Source organism: Mastigoproctus giganteus, chromosome 7 (genome assembly GCF_048544385.1).
Source record: "Mastigoproctus giganteus isolate SK-2022 chromosome 7, ASM4854438v1, whole genome shotgun sequence".
Classification (NCBI taxonomy): domain Eukaryota; kingdom Metazoa; phylum Arthropoda; class Arachnida; order Uropygi; family Thelyphonidae; genus Mastigoproctus; species Mastigoproctus giganteus.
Window position 1 is genome coordinate 94,994,540 of NC_143581.1, and position 23,210 is coordinate 95,017,749.

The 23,210-nt window shown below is 37.7% G+C and overlaps 1 protein-coding gene across 5 annotated transcripts in view; it reads left to right on the forward strand.

The window, feature by feature from the left end:
• Positions 1–23,210, forward strand: part of LOC150083087 (sorting nexin-14-like) — an 842,525-nt gene that overhangs the window by 643,127 nt on the left and 176,188 nt on the right. For all 5 annotated transcript variants that reach the window (XM_090377020.1, XM_090377024.1, XM_090377023.1 and 2 more), the window contains one exon: positions 11,102–11,172. In XM_090377020.1, the coding sequence (XP_090233146.1) occupies positions 11,102–11,172 (71 nt within the window). The remainder of the gene's footprint in view (positions 1–11,101; positions 11,173–23,210) is intronic.

Genomic DNA, 23,210 nt, shown 5'->3' on the forward strand with positions numbered 1-23,210 from the left:
TTACATCAATCAGTTTTTATTTGAGATTGATTACACTATCCAATAAAAAATATTTTTTGTCATACCTCTACAATGAAAATATGTGAATCTGGTGGAAATAAATGCACTGATTCTGAAAATCACCATAAAAAGTCTATCACATCTACATCAAAAGATGTACCAAAGTTTAATATTAACAGCCCCTACTCTTTAGGGACTGTTTATGTTTGGAGGATAGATTTACAACCCTGAGAACTGTTAATACTTGGAAAACTGTGGCACAGCCTGCAAAAATCCTCACCAAAAACACTGTGGCTCTTTTCAAATTGTAAATTGTTGCATGGGAATTTGAACCTAAGAACCATAGGTAGAAGTCTGATTATTATTATTAGCCATATGGTGCAAGGAAGCTTGAGGCTTACGCTGCACCAGCCAAAAAAAAATTGCAGACTCTGAGAGAGAGAGAGAGAGAGAGAGAGAGAGAGAGAGAGAGAGAGAGAGAGAGAGAGAGAGAGAGAGAATGAATCACCAAAAAAAGAATAATGATGATATCCAGCTCAGGACCCTAGGTATGCCAAGCCCATACTCACCAGCTGTTAGCCCCTGGGGTTAAATGTTTATCACAAGAAAACAGCCCAGAATCAATTGCTAAAATTAAGAGAAGTAGCTTATATTCATTAAAATAAACTAGTATGTCATACATATAGGCTAGATTGTGCAAAATTAGCATATTTTGGTAAAATGAAATAACTGTGACGTGATGTGAAACTATCATGGTGGTTTTCAAAATCTACACATAAAATTGGTTAAAAACAGTATTTAAGTTCTTGGAAGTAAAAATCATATTGGCTAGTGTTATTATATTGTTTTGCAAAATGAAAATTTTGCAATTTTATGCTCCAATCATAAGCCATGCTGAGGAAGAGATAAAGGAGTTTTATGACAACCTGAGAAATGAATTAATAATAGCAATGAGCAATTTCAATGCCAAGATGGGAAAAGGGACCATTTAAATTCTGCAGGACATTTTGATTGGAATAGGAGACAGGAATGGAGGAGGAACAGGATTAATAGAATTCACTGAAGAAAATGGTCTGTTCATAATGAATAAAACAACTTTTAAAAAAGGGGGAGAGACACTATAATGGATATGAAGAATTCCAAATGATGAAATAGGTTTTTTCCTTTTGCAATAAAAAATATACACTAAAAAATGCAGAATTGCTAAATAAATTCAACATTAGGAGGTACCAATGGATGGTCAGAACAAAAATTCTAATCAATGATGGGACTAACAAGTTTTTAAATCAATGGAAAGAAATTAATTAATATTTAAAAATTAAGTAGTCAAATAAATGATTTTAAAAATGAACTTTAAATGGAATTTAATGAAACAAATTTTGATAAGAATAATATCGAAAAAAAACATCAATTCAACTATAATAAGAAATACACTATTTCAAAAAGTGCATTTGTAGTAGAAGGTAAATGGTGATCAGAAAGAAGAGAAACTGATATGGAAAACAATAATTCTGATCAGATGATGAGTGTAATGATGATGAATGTAATAAGTTTTTAAATTAATACTGAAAAATTTTCCAAATAGATGATATTAAGACAAAATGAAAAGAGATGAACAAAAAAAAAAAAAGGTTTAACCTCCATAAAAAATTTGAATTTTCAGAAATATGCAGAACTGTCCAAAAAAGAATATTGCTGAAAATTAGATCTATAATAGAAAAAAAAAAAAAAAAAAAAATCAAAGAAACAATAGAAAAAATGTCAAAGTTTAAAAATTCTGAGATGATTAATGGTAAGGAAATGAGAAATTATTGCTATAAAAGAGAAGAATGGTCCACAAAGAACAGAGATAAAATAGTCAGAAGAATTCAAGAATTTTACACAGAGCTGTATAAGGAGACAAAGATAGAGATTTAGACAAGGAGAAGAGGAAGTTGAGGTTGCAGAAATATTGCCTGAAGAAGTTGAATTGATTTTAAGGAGAATGAAAAAATGGAAATGGTCTAGGAGAAAATGGAATCTTGAGTGAACTTCTGAAACTGGGAGGATATGAATATGGCTCAAATAGCTAATCTTTGTACAAAATGTCTTAAATACAGAAAAATCTTCCAAACTTCGAATAATGCTCTTCTGCTTACCTTTAAGAAAGAATTCAAAGAAAAAATATAGCCCTAACTATAGACCAATAAGCTTACTATCATCTGTTTATAAAGTTTTTATGAAAATAATAAATAGAATTCAACTGAGCCTAGCAGGTTTGAACCAAGGGAGCAAGTGAGTTTCAAGAAGTAATTATGTTGTTGTTATTTGGTTTTTAGGAGCATTAGCAACTAAGGCCATATTGCTCCGAGAATATGCGGTGGTCATTCCTTGACCTTTCTGCATCCTCTGTATTTGGTGATGACGGGCTCGAACCCCTGTCTAATCAAGAAGTGTGTGCTACGCACTGCTGCTCCTTCCCACCTGGCTACGGAGGTGCCAGAAGTAATTATAGTGCAATAGTATTAGTAGTGGCAAACGATGCAAGAAAGCAAGTGCATTAGCCAAAAAACTATACACTTCACCCTACAAGAATTTTTATAGTTCTTTGTATCTTGCAACCATCTTTCCTCATTGTGAATTTATGTCCTCTTGTGTGTAGTCTCAGCAAGAGGAAGAATAGATCACATCCATGTAATTAAACAATTAATTTGGGGGAAAAAAATTAAAATAATTATAGATGAATGTAATAAACCAATATACTTAGGAAACAAGCCACTGGGAAGATATATATAGTGATTTTAAAAATATTTCTATAGATGCATTAAGGGCTTATGCCTCAGGCTGCAAGAGAATTAGACTACGTACAAGTTAGTGCAAATACATCATTATTTGTGCAAATGCATCATATTAGTATACAGCTAAACTCTGAATTTGCTAATTCAGAGTTTAGCCTTATGCCTGCAGCCTCAGGCATAAGCCCTTAATGCATCTTAGTCTTAATTCATCTTATACACCATCGGGCATCTGTCATATTGTGGAGTTATACTTCATAGCTCTTTTGCCATCATTACATCACTAGTATACCTACCCACCCACCAAAGAAGGGCCAAATAGCCCTGAAACTGCATCGGGGGGAGCCTGATGATGTCCGAAGTTTCCAAGAATAGGTAACAACAGTCTTCCCCACTGGGGAAGCATTGCCTCTTTGAGGAGTTTGAGTTTTTAAGTGGTGTGAGTTGAAGAAGTTACTGTCCCTTTCATTCTTCTACACCGTTTCTATTACTTTCCCTCTATTTTTTTTGCTTTTCTAAGTCTAATAGGGACAAGTGGATAGTAGAGTTATTATCCCACACATATACAAAATAGCTCTGAAATGGTGCCGTCTGGTATCTGCTGAGAATAAGTAACAACAGCCTTCTCCTTTTGGTGAAGCGTTACTTATTTGAAGTAGTGCAATATCATGGCAACTCATTGTGAAGGTATTCACAATATGAGATATAACTTAAACAATTCCACCTTTGCAAAAAATTTGCTAATTCAGAGGTTAGCTCTGTACTAATATGATGCATTTGCTCTAACTTGTACGTAGATATTTCTATAGTAATACAGCAGCAACTACTAAGCCTCATAAAAACAGCAAAATATTTCCAACAGAGAATGGAATTTGCCATGAAGATACTGTCACCCCCCCCCCCTAAACTCTTTACTCCAGCATTGGAAAAGGTATTTAGAGTCTTGGTTTTGGACATCAGGAGGAATAAAATAATTTGCCACAGATTGAAAGTAACACAATGGAAGATGGAAAGAAGCTTGCCGGGAATTACACTGTGGCACAGAAAAACAAATCAGTGGTCAGAGCAATAAAGAAGTGATAATCTTCTCAATCAGAGGTGGGAGGGAATAATAATGTTGATTAAATTGTTCAGATACTTTATGGATGCCCTGTATGCACAAGTTTTAACGTCTATAAGTATTATTATTACCTTTTTATTATTAGTAAAAATAATAATTATATTAATACTTTATTGTAAATTTTTAAAAATGGCAAACACACATTAATTCGGTAGACTTCTTTACTAGTGAAGTTACAAATATTAATTACAAAAAGAGAGGGTGGGGGGCTTGAAGGTTCTGAGTACCAGGAGCCCCACTGAGATAAAAAGAGCCCTATGGAAAATCAGAAATTTCATCCCAGTGAAACTAATTTTTACTGTGCTCCAATAAAATTTAGAAATGCATTAGGCTATGGAATTGCTAACTGCTATTTGTAAGCAAGATTAGAGACTACAGCCACTCCCCGACTTATGTAAGGGTTGCATTCTGTGGAACTCTACATAAGTCAAGTATTATGTAAGTCAGAATTTCCCTAAATGCTTATGCAGCTGAATTTGATTGAAGCATAAAAGAAACGTTCAACAAACTTCTAAGTAGAATTATTTATTCAATTTTTTTATATCATGCACAGGAAAAATTACAAAAATTTCAAAATTATAAAAAGAGAGAGGAGACAGGCATAGCATCAGCATATTTTACCTTTCGAGCATTGTTGCCAGAATTAACTCTCCAGCTGATAAGCACACCACTACGGAAGTTGAGAGCTGTGGAGATTTAGAAGGAGTTTTTTTTTTTTTCAACACATTGCAAAATTTCTCTGCAGCTGCAGAATTGGCACTGGTGACTTCACCGCATACTTCAATGTTTAGGAAACCAACGCAATGCTTGAACCTATTAAACACCCATTGCTTGCCGCTTGGCTTGGGGTTTGCCTTACTTATCCTTAATATCATCATAAATACTAGTTGCTTTTGCTTGAATGGCCATTGGATTCAGGGGTACTTGCTTCTGAATCTGATTTTCCATCCACATTATTAATAGCTTTTCCATCTTTATTATAGCACCTGAACGCTGTTTTGTGATCACTGTTGATCTTAAATGCATTGATTTTACATGCACTGTCCCTTAAAACAGTATTCACTGTTGAAGCAGCAAGACCTAATTCCGTGCAATAGATGACAAACTTTGTCCTGCTTCTTACTTCTTAATCATTTTCATCTTCATTTCTAAATCAATTTTATTTAGTTTCCTAGCACTGCCAGCACATGCACTTTCTATTGGTCCCTTTCCCTTCACCATTGTAATAAGTAAATAGGAATGAAGAAAAGATTCTGAAAATGTGTTTATATTTTTTATATGATTGAAGATTTCAGTGAAGGGAAACTCATTTCACCATAATACCATAATGTAAAAACCCACAGAATTCCAGTTATCAGAATTATCGCATATGCAAGATGGTTGAGTTTACTACCCATTTGTAATAGACTACACTAACTGGAAAGCCCAATAAACCGGAAAGTGCAACTTGTTTTTATTCTTTTATGGTAGTGACCTCCAGAAATGTGTTTTAGAAAAATATCACAATGGCGTTCAAAATTGATTCTTATAACAGAACATATGATAACGATGAAAATGTAGTGCAATTTCTGGAGGAGATAAATAGCTTAGTTATATATCGAAAATTTCAACTTCCGGGTTCTTGGAACGAATTACCAAAAAAAAAAATAATGTGTTATTGGGTTGACATTAAGATATTTTCACAATACTTCCATTATTCTTACGGGATGCAAAATACATTTCCACAATTTTTTTAAAGTTTGCACCAGCTGGCAAAAACTTAGGTAAAGTCGAATTTTCGTAAGTCAAGTATTACGTAAGCCAGGGAGTGTCTGTAATTAATGATAAAGGAAGGATTACTAGGTTTCTAGTAATCCTTTCTAGTAAACTAGATTTCTAGTAATCCTTTCCTTATCATTGTTTGCTAATTTGTATGAAGCATTAAACTGGGGTAATGATTCACTAAACATTTCCTCATTATTTTAGATTTGTTATTTGATACAGCAACTTTCATCGATATACTGCCAAAAATGCAATTAAGTAGTCCAAAGATTGTGGTCTTGCAAAATATATACACTGCTTCTTGGATATAATGCCGTCGTTTAATGCCGCTGATTCGGATATACCGTTGGTCTTACTGCTGTTGGAAAAAATTTCGAGGAAAATATTAACATTCTTTGGAAAACCTTGCATTGCAGGAAGCTTTCCCACTCAAATGACCCAGTGTTTATGAGAGAGGGAAAAGGCAGGAGTCTTGAAAATCCCAGGGACCTTTACCCTCCTGCTGAGTTAAGAAGCAAATTGGATGTTTATCGAACATTTGTCAGGATTCCAGCTCCGTTTCCATCCAGTATTTGAATGATTTGTTTCGGTAACTGGGTTATAGGTAATATTTTCCTTGTTTGACTCTCACGATGAATCCGAATAAATACAAAAATGTTTCCTTGAATTGGGATTTCTGAGTATTGGAGGATCACTATCTGATTCATTAAACTGCATGTCACAATAATAATTATTTGCCATCTTTGTTTTACACCCATAAATTTTGTTTTGTTTATGAAACAATGTACTTTTATAATTAATATGGTGTTTCTTGTTTAACACTTCACAATAACCTCAATTATGGACAACTGTTGACACCAAACTGGAGTTAATTGAAATGGCTTCTGAAATATATTAACTCTTATTCAGAAGCCATACATGGTTCTGCCATCTCATAGTGATAAATAGAATTATCGAGGTTAATTGTTTGGTTTCTGAAAAGTTAAGCACCAGTCATGTGCTGTGGTACTAAAATTGAGAAAATTACAGAAAGTAGAGTCGATCAGCTCGGCCTCTGAGTGGCTCATAAGGATGAAGAAAGAATACCCCCCCCCCACAAAAAAATCAGTGAACTAAGATAATCTGAATGTTTTGGTTTTAAATTGCTGAAAAGTCAAAGCAACAAGTTGGGCTTCCGATTACAAGATGGAATTGCTCACAGAACACAGAAATGTATCTTTCAATTGCAATTTACAGAAGACTATTATACAGTTTCACTATATTTTATAATTATACAGTTTCACTATATTTTATAATTATACAGTTTCACTATATTTTATAATTATACAGTTTCACTATATTTTATAGGCAAGTGAAATGGTGCCTCCATAGCCAGGTGGGCAGGAGCAGTAGTGCGTAGCACATGCTTCTTAATTAGACCGGGGTTCAAGCCCCTGACCACCAAATACAGAGGATGCGGAAAGGTCAGGGAATGACCACCACATATCCATGGAGCAATGTGGCCTTAGTTGCTAATGCTCCTAAAAACCAAATAACAACAATAACAACAGCAAGTGAAATTTAAATGTGCTAGTTGATGACTGCTGGACGCTGATGAGACGCACTTGAAATACAGCATACAAACAAATTATTGGCTTTAACATTTTAAACCAAAAATCATGTTTTCAAAGGCCCAGTTCAAAAATTTAATAATGTAATTAAAAAATAAAAATATTGATTTTCCTTTTAATCTGATGTCATTAAAATTTTGAGATGCTTTTCTTGTTCAGTACTTAACCCTCAACTGAGAATGTTTTTAAAATCAAAACAGCATTGGCATACCAAATCCACCACTCAGGTTTTTGAGCTAAACATTAACAAATAATTGAAAATGAGAACTTTTAAAAAATTATTCATAATTCTGACACACACTGAATAATAATATCAGAAATTATATTTAGAAACAATAGTCATGTTTAGCATTAGCATTAGTAGAGGCATATGATGCAAGAAAGCAAGCTTATTCAGCATCAGCCAAAAAAAAAAAAAAAAACACACCACTCCCATTTCACCCGTCCGTTCGTTCGAAATACCTGTCCAGTTGAGCCTTAAATTTGTTTAGGCTATCAACTTCAACAACAAGTGATGGAAGTTGGTTCCACTAACCAACCACCCGCTGGCCAAAGGCAAATTTCCACACATCTATCTGACATCCGTCCTTCCTCAATTTGAATTTATGCCCTCTGAGCTGACTATTCTGAGCAAGATGAAGAATCCCATTGGCATTGAGCATGCTCAAACCATTCAAAGCCATATACACCTCTATCAGATCACCTCGCCGGTGCCTAGTCTCCAGACTCTGTAATTTGCAAAACTTAAGCCTTTCTTCGTAAGAGCAACCCTTTGTTCCATTCACTAATCTTGTTGCCCTTCTCTGTACCCGTTCCAGCAGCTCTACATCCTTCTTGAAATGAGGCCTCCAGACCTGTAAACAGTACTCAAGATATGGCCTAACCATTGCCTTATACAAGGGAATAATCACCTCTTTATCCCTGCTAGAAAAATTCCTGTATATCATTGACAAGACACCATGAGCTACTCTTGCAGCTCGTCTGCACTGCTCAGAGAACTTCATATCTGCCTGCACAATTACCCCCAGGTCCTTTTCATTCTCCACCACTGTCAGTGTAGTACCACAGAGTTGATACGTTGCTCTGGGGTTACTGTTTCCCATATGTAGTACTTTACATTTGTCAATGTTAAACTTCATTTGCCACCTCTCAGCCCATCTGTTCAACCTTTCCAAATCCTGTTGCAGCAGCATAGCATCAGTGGTGTCCTTAACAACCCTGCCAACCTTTGTATCATCTGCAAACTTGGACATTAAACTTGATATCCCATCATCAATATCATTCATAAACACCGAAAACAACAACGGACCCAACACTGAACCCTGAGGAACTCCACTAATAACATTAGTCCACGTTGAGCAGTGTCCATTGATTACCACTCTCTGTCTTCTGCCACTCAACCATTCCCTTATCCATAGCAGCAATTTGCCTCCAATGCCACACTGCTCCAATTTGTGCAGCAGTCTTCCATGTGCAACAGTATCAAAAGCCTTCCTAAGATCCAAGTATATAATATCAAAGTTATTCCCTGCATCCAGTTCTTTTGTGACTGCATCATAGTATCCAATCAAGTTGGTCAGGCAAGACTTCCCCTTAACAAAACCATGCTGTGTCTGAGCTATAACTGAAGTCTTGTCTAAATGATCCTGCAGTGCTTCTTTAACCAGTGTCTCCATTAATTTACCTGAACAGAAGTTAAACTAACAGGTCTATAATTACTTGTGTCAGCCTTTGATCCTCCTTTGTGAATTGGGGTTACATTTGCACATCTCCAGTCTATGGGTACCTCCCCTGAGTCCAAAGAAGCTCTCATAATTATGGCTAGGGGTTTGCTTACTTCCTTTGCTGCCTCCTTTAATATAACTGGATAGATCCATCCACCCCAGGTGCCTTTTTTATGTTTATCCTCAACAATCTCTCCTCCACTTTCGTCTCAGTTATTAGAAAATCATCCAGCTCACTGCCAATGTTTACTTTACCTACATCGTTCTCCTTCCTGAATAACTCCTCATGCGTGAATGTAGATGCAAAATACTCGTTTAGATTGTTAGCCACCTGAGCAGGATCCTCAACTGTTGAACCATCAATATCCAGTGGACCAATCTGTTTCATCCCTTTCCTTCTTGAGTTTAAATAGGTAAAGACCTCTTTTCTGTTTTTCTTTGCATCCTTTGTGACTTGGTTACAGACCAACTTATGTCTATCATAGGCTTCCATGTCACCCATTAATTTGTATGTATCCCATGCATTTTTCTTCTCTGCCACATGTCTCATTAGTTCATCTGACAACCATTTAGGCCTAAACCTTGAACAATATTTCTTAGTTGGTATGTAAAGCCTGGTAGCCTCCAAGATTAGTTCCTTGAATGCTTCCCATTTTGAGTTTGCTGTTGGTAACATCATCAGTTGGTCCCACTGTATAGAATTTAAATACTGTCTCAGACCATCATAGTCGCCTTTAGGAAAACAAAAACCCTTCCCTTTACCTCTGATGGTAGTTACCTCCTTGAGTAAATCCCACTTCAACACACTGTGATCACTGCCACCTAGTGGTTCATTTATCTGCAGATTCTTAATGCATGAAGAATCACTACTGATAATCAGATCAAGAGTATTGCTCCCTCTTGTTGCCTCACGAACATGCTGATGTAGAAAACAATCATCCAATAAATCCACAAAAGCCTTGCTAGTGTGCAAGTGACCAACCCACAAATTCCAGTCAATATCTGGGAAATTAAAATCCCCCATTATAAGACTCTCTGATTTACTGGCCCACTCTATTTCCCTGTACAATATGTTATTATACTCATCAGAGTCATTAGGCCTATAGCACACTCCTACTCTCAATTTTGATTTCCCTATGCTTATGTCACACCAAACTGACTCGACACTGCCCTGTCCATCGATGTCGACTGGCTTCACTTCCTTGGACTTTGTGTTTCTTAACTAATAGCATAACCCCTCCTCCCCTCCCCTCCTGTCCTGTCTATCCTTTCTATACACATTGTATTCCCCAAATTCCAGTTCCGCATTCCTTATATCTGTGTGACACCACGTCTCTGATATCATCAACAATATCTGCCTTTGATGTTTTGAGCAATGCCTCAAATTCATCAAATTTATTTACCGAACTCCTAGCATTGGTGTACACGCAGGTATACATGCACCTGTTTCTATTCTTGGCTACCCTAACACAACCCATGTGTTTACTTGTACCGCAATGACTCCTAGCAGTCTCTGAAATATCCTGCATCTTGTTTTTTAAGGCTTCTGCTCATTTCAATAGAAGCAGTGCAATAATCACTTCCACCTCTGCCAGTGGCTACTGTTAATCTATTAGTCCTTGTATCCCCCCCAACTAGCAGTTTTCCGACCCACCTAACTCTGCCTCGACAGCATCAGCAAAAATTCTTGCACCCTTTCTATTTAAGTGCATCCTATCCCTGTAGAAGCAATCTCTTCTCAGGTTATCAATGTTATCAGGGAAAATAAATTATTTTTCCCCAAAGTAATTTCACTCACATCTGAACTGACAGCTCTATGAAAAATTAGCACTGTTATTTTATCAAGCTTAAATTTTTACTTCAAAACAGAGCCATAAATAATTTTTAGTTATACTTATCCAATGAAAAAATGATTGAAATGCCTTCAAATATGCCTTCCACATTTGAGGACTGTACTAATAGTTTCATCCATTTTTTCAAGAATTGAAAACATGAAAAAACCAGTGAATTTTCAAATTTTCTTTATTAATTTTAAATTCTTGCTTTTGTATCATTTTTAACAGAATCTATAGTAGAAAACTAATGTTTCTTTAATAATTTTTATAATAATAGAAAGGACAGCATCTTTTACCCTTTCTCCAGGCTTTTTTGGCATCAACTGAAGCTGCAAAACCCAAACCAAGGTAAAGAATGAAAGTGAGCGAGAGAGAGAGGGGGAGGGATATTTTAAGTTGATTAATCATTAAATTCTTAAATCTTATTGATATTTTTAATTACTTCTAGTATTATAATACCGAAATAATTAGTATTATAATACCCATCTTTCAAAAAAACAAATCTTTCCTCTCACCATAAAATGATCTTCCATTTTTGCCTTGAATTTTTTTTTTTATCTTCCCTGGCCACTTTTGCAAGAAATTTATTCCAATCTTCCATTAGTACTTAAGATTTTATATTAGTGTTCCCTCACCTCTAGTATCGCTGTCTAGTCAGAATATACTATCCCCATATTCATTCTTTTTACTTATTCCACCTTCAGGGCCTTATACCTCAGTCAGGTTACATCTAAGATATCTAGTTTCTGAACTTTGTAATCTGCAGCTTCTGAACCATTATTTATATGGGCATCAGTTAGTACTCCTCACTTATCTTTTTACCCTTCTTACACGGCATCCATCTGAATTGATCTGACTGTGGGAACTGTCTGATCATTCTTTTAGGTGATAGTTTGGATAAGAATCATGATCCCGCCCCCATTTGATCATCCAGTGTAGTTCATTAATGGCATTGTGTCTCATTTACCTGTTTTTTATATCAGTTTGCTCTGATCAAAAGCTCAAAATTATTTAATTTATTTCTAACTCATTTTGGATTACTATATAGAAAATAAATTTTTCATTTGATTACTTTTTTACATGTTATCGCTTGTTTTTTTATACAGGGTGATTCGCTACCAGTGCGACAAACTTGCAGGAGGTGTAGGGAGCACAAAGACGAATCGGAATCACATAGCATTGCAGGGTCCGAAATGCCTTCGTCATGCGGTAGAGGACGTTGAACAGGAGGTTGCATGAACAACTATCCCGCTGGAAGTCAGCATTTGCGAACCGTTTCTGTTGAAGAAACCAAGTAGCAAAAGTCCTCCGGAGTGGATAATCCGCAGGCTCCAATGATTGGACCCGTTGCAGATGGTATGAACTCATTTGGTTTGTTTACAGTATCCTCCATACTGTAAACAAACCAAATGAGTTCACACCATTTGGTTTGTTTACAGTATCCTCCATACAGTAGATTGGGAAATACCCAATTGTTGGCCTATCGCTCGAGTACTCGTACTCGGATTGCCTTCTGCAAGACGTAGGACATTCTCCTCATTGTCTGGCGTCCTCGTCATTCGCTCTCAATTCATGGTACCTCTCATGAAACAACCAGTCTCACGTAACCTTCTGTGCACACGTGCGAAAATCATATGATGAGGAGCACGCCTGCGGGAAACGTTCCTGGTACAAGCGCAGAGCAGCGCGCCCGTTACAGTCCGCAGCTCCATATGCGAGGTGCATGTCGGCCAGTTCAACGTTTGAATACTCGTCCATCCTACTGCCTTGGGAACCAGTTCGCAAATACTGACTTCCAGCGGGATCGTTGGAAGTCAGTAAGGTGTTGGACGACCATGGCTCATCGATGCTCAAGATGAGCGAAGGCTCTCCCGGATGGTACGTGGCAACAGAAGGGCGACTCTTGTGCATCTAGCTGGTAATTGGAATGCTGGTGACAGGAGTAATGTGTCACAACACAGTACATTGAAACCTGCTGAAAATGGGGCTGCATAGCTTCAGGCCACTTCAAGTGCCCATGCTAACTGCTGTTCACTGGCGACAGCACCTACAATGGACACGTGAACATCGAAACTGGACCTTGAGTGATTGAAAGAAGGTTGTCTGGTCCGATGAACCACGTTTCCTGCTGCACCGTGTAGATGGCCGGGTACGTATGCGTCATTTACCTGGGTAAGTGATGGCACCTGGATGCACCGTTGGACAAAAGCAAACTGGTGGCAGTGGTGTCATGCTTTGGAAGATGTTCTGCTGGGATACCTTGGGGGCCAGTCATCCATGTGCCGGGCCCTCTGATGTCTACCACCTACCTAAACATCATTGCTGACCAGGTACACCCTTTCATGGCAACTGTCTTCCCCTCTGGTGGTGCCATCTTTCAGCAGGATAATGCACCATGCCACACTGCCCGGATTGTTTGAGACTGGTTCACAGAACACGAAGAAAACTTCTAGGTATTGCCCCGGCCTCCAAATTCCCCAGACATCAATCCTATCAAGCATCTGTAGTTTGTGTTGGAACAGCAACTCTGATCTGCGGCGCCTCAAACACAGACCTTACATGAGTTAAAGGATCTGCTGGTTACGTATTGGTACCAGATACCACAAAACACATTTACAAATCTTGTAGCATCCATGCCTCGCCAGGTACAAGTTGTTTTGGCTGCACATGGAGCACCAACATCATATTAGGTAGGTGGTCATAATGTTTTGGCTCATCGGTGTATGTAACAGTGCTAATAAGCTCAGAGATAACAGAAAAACTGATAAAAAGAGAAATTTCCTGCGTTAATATATAGTGCAGATTAGTATACAATTCATTCATAATTCATCTTTTCTAATTACTTACTTTCTGTGTTAAAAAGTGAAAGAGAAGATAAACATTCCTACCAGTAAATAGTATATTACAAATAGATTGCAGTCCAGCAGGATCAGTAACAGATAATATAGCAATTAGAGTATGAGAGAGCATACTGAAAGGACTTGAGTGTTGTGACTGAGAGATATCTGTGCCTTAACTGCGATTCTTCAAAGTGACTCTAGTATTAATTTTAATTCCCAGTGTTTGTTAAATGTTATCATTTGAAATCAGCTCTTCTTGCAATAAATTCTTGAACAGAGCAGGAAAGGGAAGTTACCTTTCTTTATTTTTTCTGCTACGATCACTATACTTATTAACCTGGGCAGAAGAGCCAACCTCCCCCCAGGGCTAAAAGGAGCCAAATGGATCCCCAATCTTTTTCACCACTGGAGCCCATGAGCTCAACATGTCAAGACTCCGAGACCAATCATGATGCCTCAAATACAAAAAGAGTGAGAAGAGAAATGTACAAATAAGATCATACAATATTTCTCCTAATCTACTCTTTGACAAATCAATCTATGAGTAAACTTTCTCCATTCAGGAATGTTTAGAAAATGCTGCTGGTCCAACTAAAGCAGTTAAAAATCTACTTTATGCTCTTGTGTCACTGCTTCTTGTAGAAACAGTGACACGAGAGCATACTGAAGCTCTGCTTAAACTATCATCTTTTAATGGAATTCCCATTTGGGTAGCCCCTCATGCAACTCTAAACACCTCAAAGGGAATCATTGCAGACTTGGATTTACTAAATGTATCAGAAGAAGAAATATTACAAGCACAAAAAGTCGCACATGCAAAAAGAATGACGACTAAAAAAGATTGTGAACTTGTATCTTCATAACAACTTACCTTCAATTCTCCAATCTTACTAGCAACAGTAAAAGGAGGCTACTTCTTGTGTCATATTCATCCATATATACCAAACCTGATAAGATGTTAAGTGCAAAAATTTGCCCATTCATAAACAACATGCTGGGGAGACTCAATTTGCTGCAGCTCAATTTGGCCCAAGGGAGCCATGCACAAGACGACTGTAATGCAGAATATTACCTTGCTGTGCCAATCGCAAAGGTCCTCACTCAGAATACTCCGAAGCATGTGCGATATAGAAATTAGGGGGGAAAAAAAAAAAAAAAAATCCAAAAGTACAAGATAGAACACAGTTATGTACCAGGAAGCAAGAAAATAACTGACTTGACACTCGAAAAGATAACTATTTCTCCAAATCTGTCTAAATGGGCACTATTTCTCCAAATCAATCTAAATGGGCAAAAGCTCTGTTGGCAAATTGTTAGCATTTTCAAAAGAGAATGGTTAATTCAGGCTATTAATATTCTGAATCCAGTCCCAACCACTTCTGCTTTTTCCACACACATTACTCACAATGCACAAAAACAGAAAGCAGTGAATTCTGTTAAAAATCTCTTATTTTGATTGTGTTAAAAATCTCTTATCATTTAAGTCTTCTTGTGTTGGGGAAGAATTAAAAAAAACTCTTCCCCAACAAATAATGGATTGTGATTAATACAGCCAATGAAGAATAAGAATTGCTAGAAATGTATTATTATTATTAGCCATATGGTGCAAGGAAGCCTGAGGCTTATGCTGCACCAGCAAAAAAAAAAAAGTTTCCGAATTACCCTGAGAGAGAGAGAGAGAGAGAAGTAGAAAGGAATCCCCAAGAAAGAGAAGAATGATGATATGCTGAAGATGACATGGATACAGCACGCCCTTCTTTTTTAAAAAAAAGATAGATGCAAAAGTGATCGATATAAGCAAACACCAACAAAACGCAAGCAATTCCACCTTCCACCTCTAACACTAAATAATTAGAGAATAACACTAAATAAATGGAGAATGTCCTACAATGGAATTACTCTGTAGCAGTACTGATGACATATACAAATTTATCACTCCTTATAATCCAGTTGGTATATATTTACAGAAAACCAACTTGAATTTTGTAGTGTCTCCCTCTATTAAAAATTATAATCTCTACAGAAGAGATATAGAGGAAACAAATACAGCCCGTGGAGATGTTGTGATTTTGGCGAATCTAAAATTCCATCCAAACATATACCACTACATATTCACTTAGAGGCCATTGCAGTGCGTATTGCACATGCAATCTATTTCATTCCTGTCTCCGAACACCTGTCATCGGCGCCTCCATAGCCAGGTGGGCAGGAGCAGCAGTGCGTAGCACACGCTTCTTGATTAGACCGGGATTCGAGCCCGTGACCACCAAATGCGGAGGATTCGGAAAGGTCAGTGAATGACCACCACATATTTCCGGAGCAATATGGCCTTAGTTGCCAATGCTCCTAAAAACCAAATAACAAACACCTGTCATCAAATCATACATACCGAAACAGGCTTAGATAATCTCATTATGCAGATACCAACTCTGCTCTATTTAATAGGTGATTTCAATGTACATCGCCCATTTTGGGGATCATATCAAATAGACAAACAAGGGAAACTACTTGAAGAAATGATTGACTTACTGTACTTAACACTGGTCTCCATATGCATGTCTATTTTTCTACAAGAATAATCACTGACCATTGATTGGGCTGTGATTGATAATATCTTCAGCATCTACTACTACCCAATAGTCTGCAGAATTCAAACAACCACTTCAGAAACTGAAAGTCGAACAAAATAGAAATTTTCCAAAGCAGACTAGAATAAATATGACACTCAAATTGTATTCAACAATAAAGTCATAGAATCTCAGCACATCAATGATGCAACGGAACATCATCATCATCAGCCATTTTCAATCCACTGCAGGATGAAGGCCTCTCCAGCAACTTTCCAGTTCCTTCTGTTTTGTGCAGTGGCCATCCATTTACTACCCAGAAACTCATGAATTTCATCTGTCTATCACCGTTGTTGCCTTCCAGGGTTTCTTTTAGCTCCTCTTGGGTACCATTCTGTTATTTTCTTAGTCCATCTGTCATCATGTCTTCAAGCTATGTGTCCTGCCCAAGACCATTTTAGTTCTTTAGTTTTGATAAGAATGTCCTTTACTTGAGTTTGCTACCTAATCCACGTGTTTCTCTTCTTATCTAACAGTCTGATTCCCAATATAATTCATTCCATTCTTTGCTGTGTAGTTCTCAGCTTCTCTTCCATTCTTTTGGTGAGTGCCCAAGTTTCACTTCCATAAGTCATGGTGCGAAGTATACATTGGTTCATTGTTTTACGTTTCAGACAAACTGGGATATTGCTCCTCAGTGTGTGACTATATACTGAGGATTCGGTTGATTCTCATCTTGACTTCCAGCCATTTGTCATTATTACAGCTAATGACTTGTCCCAGATAAGTATATGACTCCACCTTTTTCAATTACTGCTCCTTCAATCATTATATCCCTTTCTGTGGTATATTTGTTCATTATTACTTTTGTTTTAGCCATATTCACCTTTAGTCCAAAATCCTTACTGACTCTGCATAACTGATTAAGATTTTACTCTAATTCCTTGGGATCATGGCTTATGACCACAATGTCATCTGCAAATCAAATCGTAAATGGTTAGGTACACTCCATTCACATCGACTCCTTTCTGTGACCAGTCTAATCTTCTGAAAGCTTCCTCAAGGGAATATAGTTTCTTCAAAATCATAATATATGGGGTATCTGTGCCTTGTCATTCCAGTGCCCAAAACATTGCTGTATGGAGTCAAATGCCTTTTCATAATCCACAAATGCCAGACATAATGAGCTTAACTTCTGTTCCAGGAAAATTAATGGAGGCACTGGTTAAAGAAGCACTGCAGGATCATTTAGACAAGACTTCAGTTATAGCTCAGACACAGCATGGTTTTGTTGAGGGGAAGTCTTGCCTGACCAACTTGATTGGATACTATGATGCAGTCACAAAAGAACTGGATGCAGGGAATAACTTTGATATTATATACTTGGATCTTAGAAAGGCTTTTGATACTGTTGCACATGGAAGACTGCTACACAAATTGGAGCAGTGTGACATTGGAGGCAAATTGCTGCTATGGATAAAGGGGTGGTTGAGGGGGAGAAGACAGAGAGTGGTAATCAATGGACACTGCTCATCGTGGACTGATGTTATTAGTGGAGTCCCTCAGGGCTCAGTGTTGGGTCCATTATTGTTTTCTGTATTTATAAATGATATTGATGATGGTATATCGGGCTTAATGTCCAAGTTTGCAGACGATACAAAGGTTGGCAGGGTTGTCAAGGACACTACTGACACTATGCTGCTGCAACAGGATCTGAAAAGGTTGAGCAGATGGGCTGAGAGGTGGCAAATGAAGTTTAACATTGATAAATGTAAAGTACTACACATGGGAAACAGCAACCCCAGAGCAACGTATCAACTCTGTGGTACAACACTGACAGTGGTAGAGAATGAAAGGGACTTGGGGGTGGTTGTGCAGGCAGATATGAAGTTCTCTGAGCAGTGCAGACGGGCGCAAGAGTAGCTCATGGAGTATTGTCAATGATATACAGGAATTTTTCCAGCAGGGATAAGGAGGTAATTATTCCATTGTATAAGGCGATGGTCAGGCCACACCTAGAGTACTGTATACAGGTATGGAGGCCTCATTTCAAGAAGGATGTAGAGCTGCTGGAACGAGTACAGAGAAGGGCAACAAGATTAGTGAATGGAACAAAGGGGTGCTCTTACGAAGAAAGGCTTAAGTTTTGCAAATTACAGTGTCTGGAGACTAGGCACCAGCGAGGTGATCTGATAGAGTTGTATAAAGCCTTGAATGGTTTAAGCATGCTCAATGCTGATGGGATTCTTCCTCTAGCTCAGAAAAATCACCTGAGAGGGCATAAATTCAAATTGAGGAAAGACAGATGTAGGATAGACGTGCGGAAATTTGCCTTTAGCCAGCGGGTGGTTGGTTGGTGGAACAGACTTCCATCCCTTGTGGTGGAGGTTGATAGCCTAAATAAGTTTAAGGCTCAGCTGGACAGGTATTTTGAACGAACAGAGGGGTGAAGTGGAAGTGGTTTTTTTTTTTTTTTTTTTTTGGCTGATGCTGCATAAGCTTGCTTTCTTGCATCAAATGCCTCTACTAATGCTAATGCTAATAATGGTGTTTTATATTCATTTGCTTTCTCCATTAGCTGTGACATTACGTGAAAGTGATCCATAGTCGAGAATCCTGTCCTAAAGCCAGCTTGCTCTTTCGGTTGAATCTCATCAAGTATTCTTTCTAATCTGTTGGTAATGACCCTTGTGAACAACTTGTAGATGTGGGATAACAAGCTAATTGGTCTATAATTTCCAATTTTTGATTTATCTCCTTTCTTATGCAGCAAAACTATGATTTCATTATTCCACTCCTTAGGTGTCACACCTTTTCTAATGCATTTTTTGAAGAGTCTTGCCAGTTTTTGTGTCATTTCTCTTCCTCACAATTTTAACAACTCTACAGTAACTTCATCTTCCCCCAGGGCTTTTTGATTCTTCATTTTATTCAACGCATGCAAAGAACATACAACACAATAAATACTGGCTGCAGCCAAATTAGCAATACCACAATCACGTTGTAGGAAAACAAAAACCTACTGATCACTGGTGGAATGCAGGTGCACTAATGCAAAAAAGGAAAAAAAAAATAAACATGGAATTTGTTCTGCAAATATCCGACAAGTAATAACCTTATGAACTACAAATGACTTAGAGCCAAAGTACATCACATAAGAAGACAAGCAAAAAAAAGATTCGTGGATTTAGCTTGCATCTACTATCACCAAATATACCAATACGTTATTGATTTTGAAAATAATTAAAAAACTGAATGGTAAATTGCCATCAATTTCTCACCCCTTCATCAGTTGAATTGGAGGGACATATCATCATCCAAAAAAATTGAAAATGTGTTTGAGAGATGAAATATCTGCAGTGAGCACATACAAGGTCCTTGTATTAGCATTAACAGAGGCATATGATGCAAGAAAGCAAGTTTTAAAAAAACACTTCCCATTTCACCCATCCATTCACTCCAAACGTTTGTCCAGTTCTTTCAATTTATATAATCTATCAACTTTAGCATTCGTGGAGACATAAGATGCAAGAAAGCAAGCTTATACAACATCAGCCAAAAAAAAAAAAAAAAAAAACCTTCCCATTTCATCCATCCATTCTCTAAAAATGTTTGTCTAGTTCTGCTTTGAATTTCTTTAAGCTGTCAACTTCCACAATGCCAGATAGAAGTCTGTACCCGCTGGCCAAAGGCAAATTTCGGCACATCTATTCTATAACTGCCTTTTCTCAATTTGAATTTATATCTCATCAGGCGATTAACTTGGGCAAGAGGAAGAATCCCATTAGCATTGAGCTTGCTCAAACCATTCAAGGCCTTATACACCTAAAACAGATCACTTCACAGGTACCTAATCTCCAGACACAGCAATTTGCAGAACTTGAGCCTTTCTTCGTAAGAGCAACCCTTTGTTCCATTCACCAATCTCATTGCCTTTCTCTGTACTCATTCCAGCAGCTCTACATCCTTCCTAAAATGAAGCCTCCAGACCTGTACAGTACTCAAGGTGTGGTCTGACCAAAATCTTATACATGGGTATAATCACTTCCTTTTCCCTATTATAAAAATTCTTGTATATCATTGACAACACACCATCAGCTACTCTTGTAGATTGTCTACACTGTTCAGAAAACTTCATATCTGACTGCAGAATTATATACAGGTCTTTTTACTTCTCCACTACCCTAAGTGTAGTAATGGTTGATATGTTTCTCTGAGGGTGACTGCTACCCATATGCAGTACTTTACATTTGTCAATGTTAAACTTCAGTTACCAACTCTCAGCCTACACATGTGCTCAATTTTTCTAGATCCTGTTGCAGTAGCACACTGTCATTAGTGTCATTAACAACCCTGCCAACTTTCTTATCATCTGCAAACTTGGGCATTAAGCCTGATATACCTTCATCAATATCATTAATAGATACAGAAAACAATGGGCCCAACAACAAAAATGGGGAATTCACTGATAATCTGTCTTCTCCCACTCAACCATCCCTTTATCCAGTGCTTATTTCACACCAAACTGACTCAACACTGCACTGTCCACTCATGTCAACTGGATGCACTTCCTTAGATTTTATGCTGTTTCTTAACTATTTTTTTTTTTTTTTTTTTTTGTCCTCCCCTTTTCCCATTATTATTATATGGGGTCAGCGTTTTTAATTTGGCATGCAATTTTTACGGCCGGATGCCCTTCCTGACACCAACACTCACCCTTTATCCGGACTGGGAATATGCGGTGGTCATTCCCTGACCTACCACATCCTCTGTATTTGGTGGGTACAGGCTTGAACCCCAGTCTAATCAAGAAGCGTGTGCTATGCACTACTGCTCCTGCCCACGCTACGGAGGCACCTGTTTCTTAACTATTATTTGCTCTTAATGCCATCCTACTCCAATTTGTACAGTAGTCTTCCATGTGCAACAGTATCAAAAGCTTTCTTAAAACTCAAGTATATGATATCAAAATTATTTTTGCATCCAGTTCCTTTGCGACCACATCATAGTATCTAATCATATTGGTCAGACAAGACTTCTCTTTAACAAACCCATTCTATTTCTGGACTATAACTGCAGTCTTGTCTAGATGATCCTTCAGTGCTTCTTTAACACCAGTGCCTCCATTAATTTCCCCGGAATAGAAGTTAAACTAACAGGTCTGTAAATACTCTTGTCACTTTTATATCCCCCCTTTGTGAATTGGGGGTCACGTTTGCACATCTCCAGTCCACGGAGACCTCCCCTGAGTTGAAGGAAGCTCTCATAATCATGGCTAAGGGTTGGCTTAATTCCTTTGCTGCCTCCTTTAATGTGACTGGATAGATCCCATCCAACTCAGTTGCCTTTCTTAGGTTTAACTTCAATAATTTCAGCTCCATTTTGCTCTCAGTTATTACAAACTCATTTAGCACTCTGGTAAACTTCTGGCATTCCCCTCCCTGAATGTCTTCTCATGTGTGAACTTAGTTGCAAAGTACTCGTTCAGTTTGGCAGCTACCTAAGCAAAATCATCAACATTCAAATCATCGATGTCAAGTGGACCAATCTGATTCATCCCCTTCCTTTACCTAAGTAAAGCACTCTTTGCTGTTTTTATTTGCATCTCTTGCCAAGGATTTCTTGTAATCTGCCTTTGCCTGTCTAACCTCCTGTGTGACTTGATTAGAGACCAGCATATATCTACCATAGGCTTCTGCACCACCTAATAGTTTATATGTAACCCATGCATTTTACTTCTCTGCCATAAGTCTCATTAATACCAACAATATTTCTTTGTTGGTATTAAAAGCCTAGTAGCTTCCAAGAATACTTCCTTGAATGCTTCCCATTTAGGCACCTCAGTAGCCTAAATGGTGGGAAGGAGCAGCAGTGCGGAGCACACGCTTCTTGATTAGACTGGGGTTTGAGCCCTTCACCACCAAATACTTAGGATGCGGAAAGGTCAGGGAATGACCACCGCATATTCCCGGAGCAATATGGTCTTAGTTGCTAATGCTCCTAAAAACCAAATAACACATTTCCCCCCTCCCAAAGTTTACATCCCCCCAGCGCAAACACTCTGGATTCAACACTGCATATCACCAACTCTGGAGTTGCCAACATACAGACATATGAAGAAAAATTCTGGATTCACTGCTTGACAAACAATCTAACATTGTTGATTATTGATTCTGGTACTTACATTCATTTCTCCACTAGAATAACTACAGCTATACACCTGACAATTTGCACTCCAACATTGTTTCCACTCACCCATTGGTCAACTCTGGACAAAACCCACTAAGCACTGACCATTACCTGATTATTTGTGAAATTCAAACAACTAGTATCCCTCAGGCAGAAAAACCCACTTAAGATGGAATTTTTCCAAGGCTAATTGAAACTTATTTGTTTCAAACATCTCATTTGATGATGAAATCATCAAATACCAATCCATTGGTGATGTCACACAACATGCCACAATGCAAATTCTGACTGCTGCAACCAATTCCATACAGTTGATGGAATGATGTGTGCCAACTTTCCAAAAAAAGAGAAAATCCAAGCATGGAACCTGTTTCATAAGCATCCAGCAACTAAGAAATTTCAAAAAACTTAAAGCAAAGGCACAGTTTGTAATGGAAAAGGCTACAAAAGATTCTTGAATTCAGTTTGCCTGTACTATAACAATGAATACTGACAGCAGAATAATCTGGGACAAAAAAAAAAAAAAAAAAAATGAATGGTAGATTTCAACCGACATCCTCTCCAATACGGAGATGGAATGGACAAATTTTATTATCTCCAATAGAAACAGCTAATGCTCTGGTAGAAAATTTTGCAGAAATCTCACATATGTCTGTATACGAACCATCTTTTTATGAGCATAAAAAAAAGGCTAAACAATACAAACTAAATTTTAGCACAAGGCTGTCACTTCCATATAATCAATTCTTTGCAGTGTTGGAGCTCCAGGATGCTCTAAACAGATCAACAA